Source organism: Clarias gariepinus, chromosome 12 (assembly GCF_024256425.1).
Source record: "Clarias gariepinus isolate MV-2021 ecotype Netherlands chromosome 12, CGAR_prim_01v2, whole genome shotgun sequence".
Lineage (NCBI taxonomy): Eukaryota > Metazoa > Chordata > Actinopteri > Siluriformes > Clariidae > Clarias > Clarias gariepinus.
Genome location: NC_071111.1, coordinates 1911326 through 1926476, shown reverse-complemented (window position 1 = coordinate 1926476; position 15151 = coordinate 1911326). Strand labels below are relative to the sequence as shown.

The following is a 15151-nucleotide window of genomic DNA, read 5'->3' as shown; positions in this document are numbered from 1 at the left end:
AGAAAAAAAACGTTAGATTGATGTGCGCATGCCCAATAGAGCTCAAGCTGTATTCCATCTAGCCTTAACTGTATTAAACCCATAATCAAAATCAAATTACAATTATTTAAAAGAATATAGTACCACAAGCTGTTCAAAAAAATTGAACAACTGACAGTTGTTTTCTGTAGTTTTACTAAAACTGCATAAAAACTAAAAACATTCTTGTTTATACTGTTTCATATTGCTCTTTATAATGTCACTTTAAACAACTAAAATAAGCACACTTGCACTATTCATAATTTGCACTGTTCCATTTTTCTCCATATCAGCCTTCTGTGTTGTAAACTGTCCCTTTTTGCAAAACAGTAACACAATTATCTTACCTCTGTTGTTCTCCAAGTTTGTGTTATTTAAGGTTTTTTTTTTAGGTTAATTTAAGTTTTTTTTCAGTGTTATTTGTAACAAGGGTTGAGAGAAACATAATTTCAATTTTCTATATGTTTGCACTGTACATGTAGCAGAATTGACAATAACGTTGACTTTGACATTGCCTGATAAGGACAAATATAGTTCATAAAACATGACAATAAAGAGGAGGATGGGTACAGTTTAGTAACCATTGAAGTGGCACTTATTCAGTAAACAGACACAATTTTAGCCAATAAAACATTTTATTTAGAGCTGGTCCGTTTAAGAGTGTACTCCGCCCAACATGTACACTCAATCTGCTCATTCATTCATTTATTTATGCTGTAGTAGCAGTTAGGGGTGGGAATCTTTTACCATCTCACGATTCAATTCGATTCCGATTCTTGAGGCTACGATTTGATTCAAAATCGATTTTCGATTCAAAATGATTTGATTTTATTCATAATGATTTCTAATCGGGTTTCTGATCATGATCTACTCTCATCTGCTTTGCTATACAGAATGACAAACGGAGACATTAAAGTGTCTTTTTCACATTTATTAAGTTAAATTCTCAGGGAAGTGCCTTTTATCAAAAACATTGTCTGGTTCTCAATTGCTACTCATTAGTAGCTAGCTATAAAATAAGTTGGAACAAAAATAAAGTGCTTCTTCATAAGAAAATCTATATTTCTCAGTCAGATTCAGTAACTTAAAGAATAACAAGTTATGAAAATAAAGTGCATCACATGCTAGTGCCACTCTGGTCGTTTCGGTTAGGGCACTGGCGACCTTTCCTTTCTTTTAGTCTGATTGTAAAGCTGTGGCACAGCTGTTTCAGTGAAAAACTTGCGGGACGGTATGGCGTACCTCGGCTCCGCTGTCTGTAACATGCAGACGAACCCCTCGTTTCTTCACCACACTGTAAGGCCTTAGGTCTTTGGCAATGAAGCAAGCGATAGACCAAGTTATTTTTTTTGCTCTCTCGGAGTTGGCAGGGAGTTTCGTGAAGCACTGCAGTGTGCGTTGGTCTGGCGGCTAACTCTGCTCCGTGTCGCTGAGCTCCGGGTGATGCCTAGTAATATGAGCACGCGCATTTGTTGTGCTGCCGAAGTACTTGGTCTTCGTTTTGCAAAGCTTGCACACTGTGTGTGTCATGTCCAGCGCAGTGCTTCAAGGCATTCGGTAAAAACCGAAATGACGCCAAACTTTAGCTTTAAGTGAAGACGGGGCTGATTGGATCTCCCTCTCATCCATATTTGCTTTCTCTTTGTTTTAGTGATTTGCCGCGCACACTTACGTGCAAAAACCGGCTGCGTGGTGGCATTAGTACAGACCAGTAGGCTAGTTACAAAAATGGAGGCGAACAACCAGCTGATTTTATTTATTTATTAAATCGATTCTTGGACATTTTAGATTGATTCTGAATCGTTGCAAATGAGAATCTAGATTTTTCTGTGAATCGATTTTTTGGCACACCCCTAGTAGCAGTTCATGGAAGAGAATCCTTCAAACTCTTGGTCAGAATAAAATGACGAGGCCTAAAACATTTCACCAGGCCTAAAAACATCTGTAGCGCAAAACAGACACCGATACAAACTGCCAACCCTTACTTCGAGGGAAAACATGTTCGTGTTTCGTCTTACATTAATATGTGTCTATCGACAACAATTAAACGAACAATTAAATGACAAAAATAAAGAAAAAAAATATTTATATTGACTAACCACACCAAGCCTTACCGCCGCCATGTTCTTCCACGCTAAAAAAAAAGGTACAGTGGAACATCGGATTACGAGTAACGCGGTTTACGAGTGTTCCGCAAGACAAGCAAAGTTTTTAAATAAAATTTAATTTGAAAAACGAGCATTTTCGTGGTTTACGAGCACCAAGTATCACGCATGCGCTTCTTGTTTTGACACCGAGCGTCACGTGATTACAACTGAGCCAATGGTTTTTGTCTCTCTTGCGCTGCAGAATCATTTCCCCTGCTGGGTCTTAGTGCTCGTCTCTTACTGGTATAATCAACATCTGTGCACGCGTGTACTGTTTACTATAACACTGTGACTACGTGTGTGAAACATATTTTATTATGTGTTCGGAAGCGCGCGTGTACAGCGCGTGTACTGTTTCTTATATCACACGTGTGTGCGCGCGAGTAAGGCAAAAGAAATTCTCAATACAGAGGTTAAAAATCTATTTTATTCCTCATCGCAGTGTGTTTGTGTGTGTGTGTGTGCGCATGCGCGAGCATAATTAGACACTGTGCTGGCTGTGTGAGTGTGTGTGTGTGTGTGTGTGTGGGCATGAATTAACGAGCTGTTACACTGTCGCGAGCAACATAAAAAAGCAGAGAAGCTTTAATAATTTAGAGGAGAACAATAGTCTTTCCGTTAATGTGTGTGAGTGTGTTTAAACCAGAGGAAAAAGTTTTAATGTGTAAGATGAGGAGGGGTATTTGTTTTATTTTTACTTAATATTTGTATAAATTATTTTTATGTATTTATTTTTTTGGGCTGTAGAACGAATAATTTAGGTTCCTTTATTTCTTATGGAAAAATTACATTTGGGTAACGAGTGTTTTGGAATACGAGCCCACTTCCAGAACGAATAATGCACGTAATTCGAGGTTCCACTGTACTTACATATAAATAGGATTACTGCTGATTGGCCAACGCAGAAGCTCCTTTCACCAATGAGAAAGCTTTCGACCCGCCCCCTACCTTTCGATGGGCCCCTTACCTTTCGGCACACTGATTGGCCAACGCAGAAGGTCCATTCACCAATGAGAAACCTTTCAGCACGCCCCTACCTTTCGATGCGCCCCTTACCTTTCGACACGCCCCCTACCTTTCAGCACGCTGATTGGCCAACGCAAAAGCTCCATTCACCCACCAGTTTCTTTCGACATGCCCTCCACCCTTCGGCACGCCCCGACCTTTCGGCATGCCTATTGCTCCAGCCTGCAGTTATCCCTACTTGCCTCTGTTTGCCCCCACGACAAGAGTGGTGATCTCTAACGTGCTTCCGTTTATACAGGACGAGGCGATCATGAGGAAGCTGGCCTGATTCGGGAGGTTCGTCAGCCCAATGAGAGCCATCCCGCTTGGGTGTAAGAGCTTCAGCGTGAAACACGTCCTGTCCTGGGGGTTTTAACTAACCAAGAAGAAACACTAAATGTCAACTTTAAGTGTAAAGCGGGGGACAGCAGCTACACCGTCTTCGCCACCACGGAGCAGCTAAGGTGTTTTGAGTGCGGGGACATCGGACACAAGAGGTTAAGCTGTCCACACGGAGCCACGCAGCCGCGGAGCTCAGGGGCCGACTCGGCCGGGAAACAGCAGCAGCAGCGCAGGAAAAGACAGCTGGAAAACACTGAGGAGTCCGAGTCTGCCACAGGCCTCAGCGACACACCCGAGCCAGCAGTCACGGAGGTCAGTCACACACACACTGCCACCACAGAGACACACACCACACCTGGCGCTGACCCGAACACTGCCACTACTGTACACAGCGCGAGTAAACATCCCGATGCGTGTACAGTAGTCAGCACTGACCACGCCCCCAACGCTGACCACGCCCCCAACGCCAGCACCGGAGAGGCACAGGAATCCCAGACCTGCACACCGACACCCAAAGACAAAACTACAATAAAACCCACGAGAAAAAGAGCCGAGACGTCCACTACAGAACACATCAACAAACGGAAAACCCGCAGCCAAACACTGAACACAACACAGGACACAGAAGAATCAGGATGCAGCACCACACACACACACACACACACACACACAACTGCAAGGAGACATAGAGGAACAAATAAACCAATTCTTACAGTTAACAGAAAAAGAAAAAAGACAAGTGGTCAATAAACTATTCCTGGGAAACAATAACCTGTTAAAAAATCTCACATCGACACATAAGAAGAACTACACATAAATAAACCAGACTATAAACCATAACAGGGTGACACAAGACTTTAAAAGACGTTGGAGTTGTTGGTGGGGTGGAAGGGCACAGGGTTTTCCATACAAATTTTTTTTTACATATGTTAATAAAGTGTGTGTATGTATGTATATGTAAGTATGTGTGTATGCATGTATAAGTGTATGTGTTTATATATGTGCTGTATGTATGTGTGTGTATATGTATATATTTGTATAAAAAACTACATACAATTGTAAAACAGTTAATTCCTTAATTTGTTATAATAAAGTGAGTTTAAAACCTCAAAACCTCTCTCTCTATCTCACACACACACACACACACACACACACACACACACACACACACACACAGTCTTATGAACTCTGATTCAGGAAAACACATTTATTATCAAGTGTTTGAACATCCGTCAAATAAGATACACATCACATAAACACACACACACACACACACACACACACACACACACACACACTGTGTAAGGCAGGGAGACGGGGGATGCACCTGCACAGGAAAGCCTGCACTCTTGCATGCACACTCTCTCACTCACTCACTCACTCTCTCACACACACACACACACACACACACACACACACACACACACACAGAGGCCTTTTTTAGTCGTATGATATTTAACATTTGGAGTTTTATCAGTTCATAACAGACAGTCTTTCTGTCCAGTGGCCACATTGGCAGATATTTATCTCTCTATTTATCTCTCTATTTATCTCTTTCTTTCTTTCTTTCTTTCTTTCTTTCTTATGGGGGAACTAGATTGTGTTTTTCTGGGATTTTACATTTATACTGTAACTGGAGAGAGAGAGTGTGTGCGTGTGTGTCCGTGTGTGTGTGTGTGTGTGTGTGTGTGTGTGTGAGGGAGAGAGAGAGAGAGTGCGTGCGTGCATGTGTGTGTGTGTAAGAGAGACTAATACAGTATATCTGATGTGTAACTCAGCTCTTATCTCAATAGGGTGAGTTTTTTTTTCTTGGGATGTAAATGAGCTCATATAAAGATGTGACTTTTCCTGCTATATATAGATATAGATCGTCGTGTGATCCTCATATGAGGACCGTTATGTTTAATTACTTTAAGTTTACCTGTTAGTGTAACTTTCACAAGAGAGAAACAGTGAAGAGAAAATGTAACAAACACAACAGTAAAGTCCATCAAAAGGATAAAACTGAATAACTGAATAAACATTACAGAGCATGTGAGCAGACACACACACGCACACACACACACACACACACACACACACACACACACACACACACACACACAGGGAATGAGGCATAGAAAGGGGGAAATGCACCTGCACAGGAAAACCTGCATGCATACATAAATGTGCAAACACACACACACACACACACACACTTGCACTAAATCGGAAGCATTAATAGATGTTTATCAGCAGAATTCTGTCTCTACACCACATGTACTCTAACTGCACATTTCCTCTCACACACATTTCACTTATTTTTATTAATATTTTTGTAAATAAATGAATCAGACTGGATTCGGGGTAAAATCTTGCTTTAATCACTGAGTTTGCATTGAGGGGTGTATTTAGTATTGAGTGATTTGATCATTTGCATGCAGTGAATTTCAGCTCCAAGTTTAAATGGAATACAATAAGTGTGATGTAGAACAGTCCACATATCACTCACCTCTTTGAGTGGAGCTCGTGATTCTTCTAGTGATGTATCTGTGGTTGATCTCCTCATAGACTGCCTCAGGCTGAGTCTTACGCCTCGTCTTAGAGACAACTGGGAGTGCAGAATAATAATAATAATAATAATAATAATAATAATTGGTGTTGTAGAGAAAGTAAACTGTGTGAATGTGTGGTACCTCTCCTGAGCACTCTGTTCTGGTAAAACAGTACCACCAGAAGCACTAAGGCCAGGAAGAGCAGCGTTCCCAACACAAAGAGAACCAGTGGAGGGGTGGGTGGAGCTACAGTTAATGGAGGGTTTGGAGAGGCTCTTCCTGAAGTCAACAACCAAGAAGAGGATCTTAATATGAGAAAAATAGTGAACAGTAACAAATATTGATTTGTAACAAATATACATACCTGATGTGGTGGTGGTGGTTGTAGTGCTGGTGGTGGTGGTGGGTGTAGTGGTGGTGGTGGTGGTGGTGGGTGTAGTAGTGGACACTGTGGATATGTCTGTATTTGCAGAAAAAAAAAACTAATGCATTAAAAATAAACTCACTAGATCAGGTTTCTGACCTGCTGAGCTTTCAAGCTAACATCAAGCTAACATCTAAGATTATGAATAAAAGTTATCAAGTCTTAATCCTGTGAGAAAAGATAATAGTGAGTGAAAAGAGAAAGCTAAAAAGTTAGCACACCCCTCTGACCTGCACAGGTGACTCCAGCATGAGAGCAGTCAGTGTGTTTCTTCAGAGAATGATGACAGTCCCACAGGTGAATCTCATCCCCTCGACACTTCACTCTGTTCAGCCAGATAGTCCCTTCACCAGGACCAAAGCTAACATTCCTATCAGCACTCAGCGCCGAGCCACAGCCCAGCTGTCTGCACACCACCTGAGCGTTCCTGATGTTCCACTGATCATCACAAACGGAGCCCCACGTAGCGTTATGATACACCTCCAACCTCCCAGAGCAGCTTCCCTTTCCTCCACTCAGCCTGAGAGACCAGTGCTCTACATCACACACATCACACATGAGGAAACACACCAACACTAAGGAACAGCTTCACTCACACACTGAACTACAACACTATGATACATTAATAAGAACTGAATATCATCTATTAAAACCATCTTACTGCTGAATTCTGGATAGAATTATTAAAAATCCAAATTGGTAAAATGATTGTTATATCATCCATTAATTTAAAATAAAATGTCGTTATATCTCTGAGCTGTTAGAGAAGTAAAACACTCCAGCACTTCTTCATTAACTCCTGGGTGGAATCAGTAACTCTTTCCTTAACACCTGACTGATGTAACAGATGTAAGTGTCCTTACTTGAGCAATATTTCTGAAGAGGAAATGAAGAGCATGTCCCTTGAGTCTGTAGAGACATTCCATCTTCTGCAGTAATAACATACATGGAACTTAATTTTTCACACAATCTTATTTCATAGCTGCAATATTTCTGCAATTTCTACAGCAATGTGTAACAATAGAAGTGAGAGAGAATCCTCCTACCTGTGCAGGTAATATGAATCACCTCATCATTACATTCATTCTGTCCCCAGGGTAAAGATGGACACTTCAGCAGATTAGAGTCGTGTTTCCTACATTTCACATGATCCAGCCAGTTAGGAGCAGATTCCACTCGCGCACTGCCTGAGTCCAAACGATCAAGTCTTCCACAGTTCAGCTCTCGACACACCATGTTTGCTGTTTCTAACTCCAGCTCCATCTGATTGTGACACACATTACCCCAGGTTCCATTGTAGAACACTTCCAGATTCCCCTTACAGCCCTCTGTGAGTCGTATCTCTTTAAACTCTGGGGAAAGAAAAACAACTTACACTTAATTAGGAAAAAATCAGTTTCATTGAATCAGATAAATATTACCATTGCAATTACAATTATGTAGAATTTATGTAATAAAGACCTATACATATTCAACAGGTTGAATCTCAGTCATCACACTGTACCTGAGCACACGACTCCTACGTCCTCCTGGTGTCCACATTCCCCCTCTTTACACAGCTGAGACCTGCAGTTCCACAGGGACATCTCGTTCCCCTCACACTCCACCTCATTCAGCCATATGGACCCAGTTCCAGGACCAAACCAGGCTGGTATGTGAGTACTGAGGGCCACTCCACACTGCAGCTGTCTGCACACCACCTGCGCATCCTCAATATCCCACGAGTCATCACACACTGTCCCCCACGAGCCACTGTGGAAAACCTCCAGCCTTCCTGCACAGTCTCCCCCAGAACCAACCAGCCTGATCGACCTGGGATCTAAAATTTTAAATGAAGCTTCCATACATTTGACGAGTCTGTATATTTATTAAGTATGTTTTAAAAGACCATATTACTATTGTTAATAGTTGCTCATGTATCAGTGTTGTACTGTGTACCTGAGCAGGTAACATACAGCTGTTCCCCAGAGCTGCAGTTGACAGGTTGTGCACTGCTGCAGTTTCCCAGATGAGCTTCACTCCCAGAGCAGCTGAAACCCGTTACACACATGTGTTTGTGTTCAGTGGTGGATGGAGAGGAGCGGTAGTTCAGCACAGAGCCACAGCCCAGCTGTCTGCAGAGCACAGACGCCTCAGACAGACTCCACGAGTCCAGGAGAACTCTCCTCCAGTCCTGCCTGAAATAAATCTCCACCTCCCCCTGACACTCGCTCCCTCCAGACAACCGCACTCGCCCCTCATGAAACGCCATGGATGATCCTGAAGCAGTAGAACATCATTTAAATATTCTAATGAACACTGAGTTTATTCACTAACGTGGTGTAGGTGAGGTTAATATCTCACCATTACAGATGACTCCAGCATCGTGTTTATGAGAGCATGCAGCTCGACTCCATGATGAGACGCCACATTGTGAGAGGTGTGTCTTATTCCCCTGACAATCAAACACATCAGCCCAGATGTGGCCACTCCCCTCCCCAAACCAGTCCACCCCCACCACAGCCACAGCACTCCCACAATTCAGCTGTGCGCAGAGAACATCTGCAGCTTTCATATCCCAGCTTACAGCACAAACTGTGCCCCAGTCACTGAGGTACTGGAGCTCCACTCGACCAGAACAGGAGTCCGGTCCGTTCACCAGCCGCGCCTCAGTGTGACCTGAACAAACAGCAGAGAGCTCAGTGAAAGGGGAACATTAACAAAGACACCTTAAAGTTTAATTGACAGGTATGTGATCTTTATTTAAACATAAGTTAAATCATGATACTTAACCAGAACATATTAATCCCACATCGTTGTCATGGGAGCAGTGCGAGTGTTTGAGTGAAGATGATGTTGGACAAAAGTAAATCTGAGATTCATTTCCTCTACACTGAAGCTCCTCTGTCCACACCTGACCCTCCCCTCGGCCAAAAGCAGCTGATCCCAGCACCTTCACAGGAATCCCACAGCCCAGCTCTCGACACACAACCTCTGCATCCTGCTGGTCAAAGTCAGCATCACACACTGTGGACCAGGAACCTCCCAGAATGACCTCCACTCTCCCAGAGCACTGGTGAGGACCAGCAGAGAGTCTCGACATTCTGTGACCTGTGTTTATTTCATTGTGTAAATATTGTGCATGTTTCAGCAGAACAGAATATCAAGAAAAAAACATAATATTTGCAGTGACATCCAACTCTGATAGCTGAAATTAATTGCAGTCATGGTCGTATAATTACAGGTAAATTTTAATTATGAAACAAATATATTTAGTTTAATGTAATTTATATATATTATAAATTGGTGGTTTTAGATTTTATGCCCCTCATCTGTAAAAGTTAATTAAACTGCAAGGTTTTAAAGTTTTAGTCAAAAGGGGGGAAAGAACAGCTGTTCTTATAATATTGTAAAAAAAAAAAAAAGACTCTTCTAACTGTCGGGTAAAAAAAAGATTTTCTGTAACCTGATAATATAAATTTAAAGCTTTTTACCATCATAAAATGACTGAGATGTATTTTCTATTTCAAAGATTTTATGGTCAGATTTTATCACAGCAGCTTCTACATTTCTGTAGTTTAGTAAAATGGGAACATTTTCCCCCTCGTCTCACTGCAGCTGACTCGGCTAAATCTGCAGTGTTTAGGGTTTTGGTGATTCCTGGCCACAGACTTGAAGCTCCGCAGTGTGAAATGACTCTTTTTACTCTCCTGTGGTGTTTTTGTGAATGAAACTTTCCCACAAACAGAGTGGACCAGGAGCCTTAGATGAGGATTTTAGGGCTGTTGATTATGTGAAAGATCAAATCTCATGTACGTGCTGCTCTTCATGAACAGGTGGCACTAATCAGTCTGAAACCAGGGATTTACCACAAGTGTGTGTAGTTTAATGAATCTGATGTGAAACACTCATATAAACACCATTCACAGAGAAAAGTCAGAGAAATTTAATATAAGAACAAGAAAATGTTCCTGCATGAGGCCCCATGTGTTTTTGTCTGTTTTTCTCACTAGTTATTAGTGAAGTTCAGGAGGCAAATCAATTACAGTGGAACCTCGGATTACGAGTAACACGGTTTACGAGTGTTCCGGAAGACGAGCAAAGATTTTTAATAAATTTTGACTTAAAAAACGAGCGTTGTCGTGGTTTACGAGCTCCGAGTATCATGTATAACGCATGCACTTCTTGTTTTGACACCGAGCGTCACGTCATCACAACTGAGCCAACGTTTTTTCTCTCTCTTGCGCTGTGGGTATTTATCTCCCCTGCTGGGACTTAGTGCTCGTCTCTTACTAGTATAATCAACATCTGTGCACGCGTGTACTGTTTACTATAACACTGTGACTACGTGTGTGTGAAACATATTTTATTATGTGTTCGGAAGCGCGTGTGTACATCGTGTGTTGTACTGTTTCTTATAACACAAACAACAAAAATCTTCCTCATCGCAGTGTGTGTGTGTGTGCGCGCGTGAGCGTAATTAGACACTGTGCCGGCTGCGTGTGTGTGTGTGTGTGTGAAACCCTCATTTACAAACACACACGCGCGCACAGAAATGAAGGCAAGAGACACACACTATGCTCTCCGGAGAAACTCTGTCGCAAATCTTTTCAGAGGTAAAGTGCTGGGTCATTTGTTTGTTTGTTTTACTTTACAGCAGTGATTCTGTTAGTTTGCGCTCACACGAGTGTCATTAGCGATGTTTATTGCTTTTTAGATAAAACAGTGTAGCGGGAGAGAGACGTTGATTTATGACCCTTTGTTTACGGAAGTGTAGTCCAGTGTGGGAGATGCATTGTGGGTAATGCAGTCCGGTGTATGTGAACGCGAATGTGAGATTTAAGTTATGATATTAAGTCTGAGTTTTGTTCTTCAGTAGTTTTTTTTTTGTTGGATTTAAGTGCAGGATTCACCCGAAAGTTTGTACTATAACCTGACAATGCAGAAAATAAAAGAATGGGCATCGACCAGTTTGTCCATCTCATCATTACACGAGCATGGATTAACGAGCTGTTACGCTGTCGCGAGCAACATTAAAATAAAGCGGAGAAGCATTAATAATTTAGAACAGAACAACAGTCTTTCCGTTAATGTGTGTGTAAGTGTGTTTAAACGAGAGAGGAAAGTTTTAATGTGTAAGATGAGGAAAGTGAGACAGGAGGAGCTGAAAGCAAGAGTCTTCACTTACTCTAGCCTCACACACACACACGCACACTCATACACAGCGCCTGCATGCACAAAGGGAAACGCTTATCTGCCGGGATTTATTTTTAACTTTTTTAAAAGGTAACGTGCAGGTTAATTTGTTTTATTCTTACTTAATATTTTGTATTAATTATCTTTATGTATTTATTTTTTGGGGCTGTTAAACGAATAATTTAAGTTTCCATTATTTCTTATGGGAAAATTTAATTTGGTTTACGAGCGTTTTGGAATACGAGCCCACTTCCGGAATGAATTATGCTCGTAATCCGAGGTTCCACTGTATTTATATTATAAATTAGTCAAATGTCTACAAAAAAATAAAATATAAAGAAAGACAAGCTAGTTTTTGTTACATTTTGTCAGATTTGTATTTCAAATGTGGCCTAAACAATAATTTAAAAATGACTTCAGATTAATGACTTTGTGCCAATCAGTTAATTTTATAACTGTTATTAGTGAAATTCGGTGCAATTCAAGTGCAGTTTTTGGTTTTACTGGTAGTCACTTTAAATTGATCTTTAAAAAAAAATCCTTATTACATAAAAAATATTAAGTAAAAAAAGTTCTTTTTCGTATAAATAGGTTTTATTGAACGTTCTAATAAATATAAAATGTTTATTATAATCGGTTCCTCACTGTATATTTGTAAACATATTTAACAGTCACAGTTACCTGCATATGTAAATGATAACTGAGACCCAAATTAGTGAGTATTTGTCCTCCTCCACTTTACCATACAGATAAAAACCTGAACCTAGGCCTCAGTCTCTGTGCCACCCCAAAGTGAGTGCTGGGCCCAGCCTGGCCTCCCCTATGAAAAAAGTCTGGCTCTGCCACTGCCTGTCATAATGAACCTCCTGCAAATGGACCCTTACTCAGGCTCAGTCAGCTCTTTGGTAGAGTCGCACCAGGCTTTACATTTAAATAAAGACAAAATGGAATTCAAATAATGTGTGAATAGAATTACACTTAAATCATGCTGATAATCTAACTCATTGTTTTTATTCCCTAAATTCAGTAGTTTACCTGAGCAGGTGACTCCAGCGTCAAGACCATGATGACAGCCATGAGGTTCCCCTCTATCATATGGCCTACAGTTCTTCTGTGTCAATCCATTACAGCCACGAACCATCCAGATTGGTCCTGATCCTGGTCCAAATTCAGCCTCACCGTACACATTTACAGGCTTACCACAGTGCAGCTCTCTACACAGCACTGCAGGACCTTTCTCATTAGAGCCCATACTACACACTGTTCCCCACTGTCCCTCAAGAAGAACCTCCACTCTCCCAGCACAGCGACTTCCACCATTCACCAACCTCACATCGCCTGAGAGAGAGAGAGAGAAAGAGAGAGGTTTTATTATCACACAAACACACACACACACACGCTTGCTCATCAGGGACAATCTTATTATTTTGATTCATACACATTCAGATTTCACACAAACTTAAATAATTATTATAATTTTTTTAAAGCTGCGTTGCGACAATGTCAATTGTTAAAAGCGCTATATAAAAATAAATTGAAATTGAAATTAAACACACACCCTACCTCAGGATGTAACACATTACTCACTATGCTGCACATTCCTTGTTTACACATAAATGTGGACAAACTGCACTTTGGAACATGAAGAACCACACCGCTGCTAACACACACATTAGTACCATCCATTTTATACTTCATGTTTCACACTGCTGCTGTCATACACAACATACTTTTAAACTTCTATATTCCTACACTTTTATACCTCAGAGTTTACAGTCTGTACATCCTGCATCATTATACACTTGTTTTAATTCTGTTTTATTTTGATAAAATTTGTAAACACTGTCTGCGCCAAAATATACAGTACTGAAATGAAAAGATGAACAATATTTCCTTGATGTCACCAGTGAGTTTATTTCCACTGAGAGAAACTAATATACACACTATTAGCGTGTTGATTTACCCATATGGAATTATTTATCCTGGAAAGGTTTCCTGCAGTATGGAGAGAGCTGGAGCTCCACCCTGTTGACATTCAAGATGCGCGGGTTCTTATACAATTTTCAGGTGATTTTTTTTACATATGTTTTATAATGTTTTTTACAATTATTTTATTACCTTTATCAACAAAATCTATTTTTAATTACACACACATACACACACATACATACACACATATACACACACACATATAAACACATAAACACACAAACACACACACACACACACACACACACACATTGTCTCATGCTAGCTACATGTTTTTTAATTCCAATAAAACATGTGTAAACGTTAAACTCTAAACTAATTTTATACATGTTCAGCCCAGAAGCAACAACCAGGATGGTTCACTAACACTTAAACACACTCACTGAACCTGGAAATGATCAGTTTTAATTATCTGATTTCTGTGTCCAACACGCTGTCATTATAATCAATGTGAACTTTACACTGGAGCCTGGCAGTGCAGTCTATTACAATCCGTATTTATTACATAAAGCTTAAACATAAAGTAATTACAATATTTAATCAGAATTTTTTATTTTTTTTTATAAATGTTTCGATTAAAACTATTTTACCTGCGCAGGTGACTCCAGCATCACCACTATGATCACAGTCATTTCTTCCCCAGTCTGCTGAGTTACAGTTCTTCAGTGTTGACTCTGATCCATTACAGCCCACATCATCCATCCAGATTGGTCCTGATCCTGGTCCAAAGTGTGTGAGATACTGCATGTCTACAGGCTCCCCACAGTGCAGCTCTCTACACACCACTGCAGCGTCTCTCATATCCCAGCTATTATTACACACTGTTCCCCACTGTCCATCATGAAGAACCTCCACTCTCCCAGCACAGCGACTTCCACCATCCACCAACCTCACAGGGTCTGAGGGAAAGAGAGAGGGAGAGAGAGAGTTATATAATGTTTGTCTTTTAATTTATTGATTAAGCAGTCAGGTTTTTATTTATTTCACACATTGCAGTGTTTAATCAAGTATGTGTCGCCTCTCTTTATGAAACGAAGCTGCTCGTGTCGGCTCATATCGGGAGCATTTTGATTAAAGGAAAGATTATAAGGGGAAAAGTAAAAGTGTCCACAAACAACATAGCACAATGCATGTGTGTGAATGGCCGAAATGTGGTTGTGAATTAATCTTTTGGTGAAAGTAAAATGTTCGTGTGAACCCGCGGCGCGATATGAGAGATTTATAAGAGATTTCTCTTTCCCAGAAATAAAACAAACACACATTTATACGTGTTAAATAAGCGCTGTCTTTGCGGCGCTGTGTGAAATGCACGCCGATGTGAGCCGCCGTATCTCAGTCATAACATACAAATATGTTTTAGCTGTGTAGTGAACCAATGCAACCACGGGGGGGGCGCAATCCAGTGTCTTCTTGTGCCAGTCCCAAGTCTGGATAAATGCAGAGGGTTGTGTCAGGAAGGGCATCCGACATAAAACATTTGCCAAATCAATGATGCGAATCAAGAATATAATTCCCAT

At 40.9% G+C, this 15151-nt stretch overlaps 1 protein-coding gene across 1 annotated transcript in view; it reads right to left on the bottom strand.

Moving 5' to 3' along the window:
* Positions 1 to 14435, bottom strand: part of LOC128533925 (antigen WC1.1-like) — a 30166-nt gene extending 15731 nt beyond the window's left edge. The window contains exons 1-11 of the mRNA XM_053508162.1: positions 14225 to 14435; positions 9243 to 9560; positions 8814 to 9128; positions 8402 to 8729; positions 7975 to 8282; positions 7517 to 7822; positions 7334 to 7399; positions 6692 to 7006; positions 6438 to 6506; positions 6188 to 6319; positions 6004 to 6102 (exon numbers count right to left, since the gene is read on the bottom strand). Of these exons, the coding sequence (XP_053364137.1) occupies positions 6004 to 6102; positions 6188 to 6319; positions 6438 to 6506; positions 6692 to 7006; positions 7334 to 7399; positions 7517 to 7822; positions 7975 to 8282; positions 8402 to 8729; positions 8814 to 9128; positions 9243 to 9560; positions 14225 to 14435 (2467 nt within the window). The remainder of the gene's footprint in view (positions 1 to 6003; positions 6103 to 6187; positions 6320 to 6437; positions 6507 to 6691; positions 7007 to 7333; positions 7400 to 7516; positions 7823 to 7974; positions 8283 to 8401; positions 8730 to 8813; positions 9129 to 9242; positions 9561 to 14224) is intronic.
* Between the last annotated feature and the right edge of the window lie 716 nt (positions 14436 to 15151).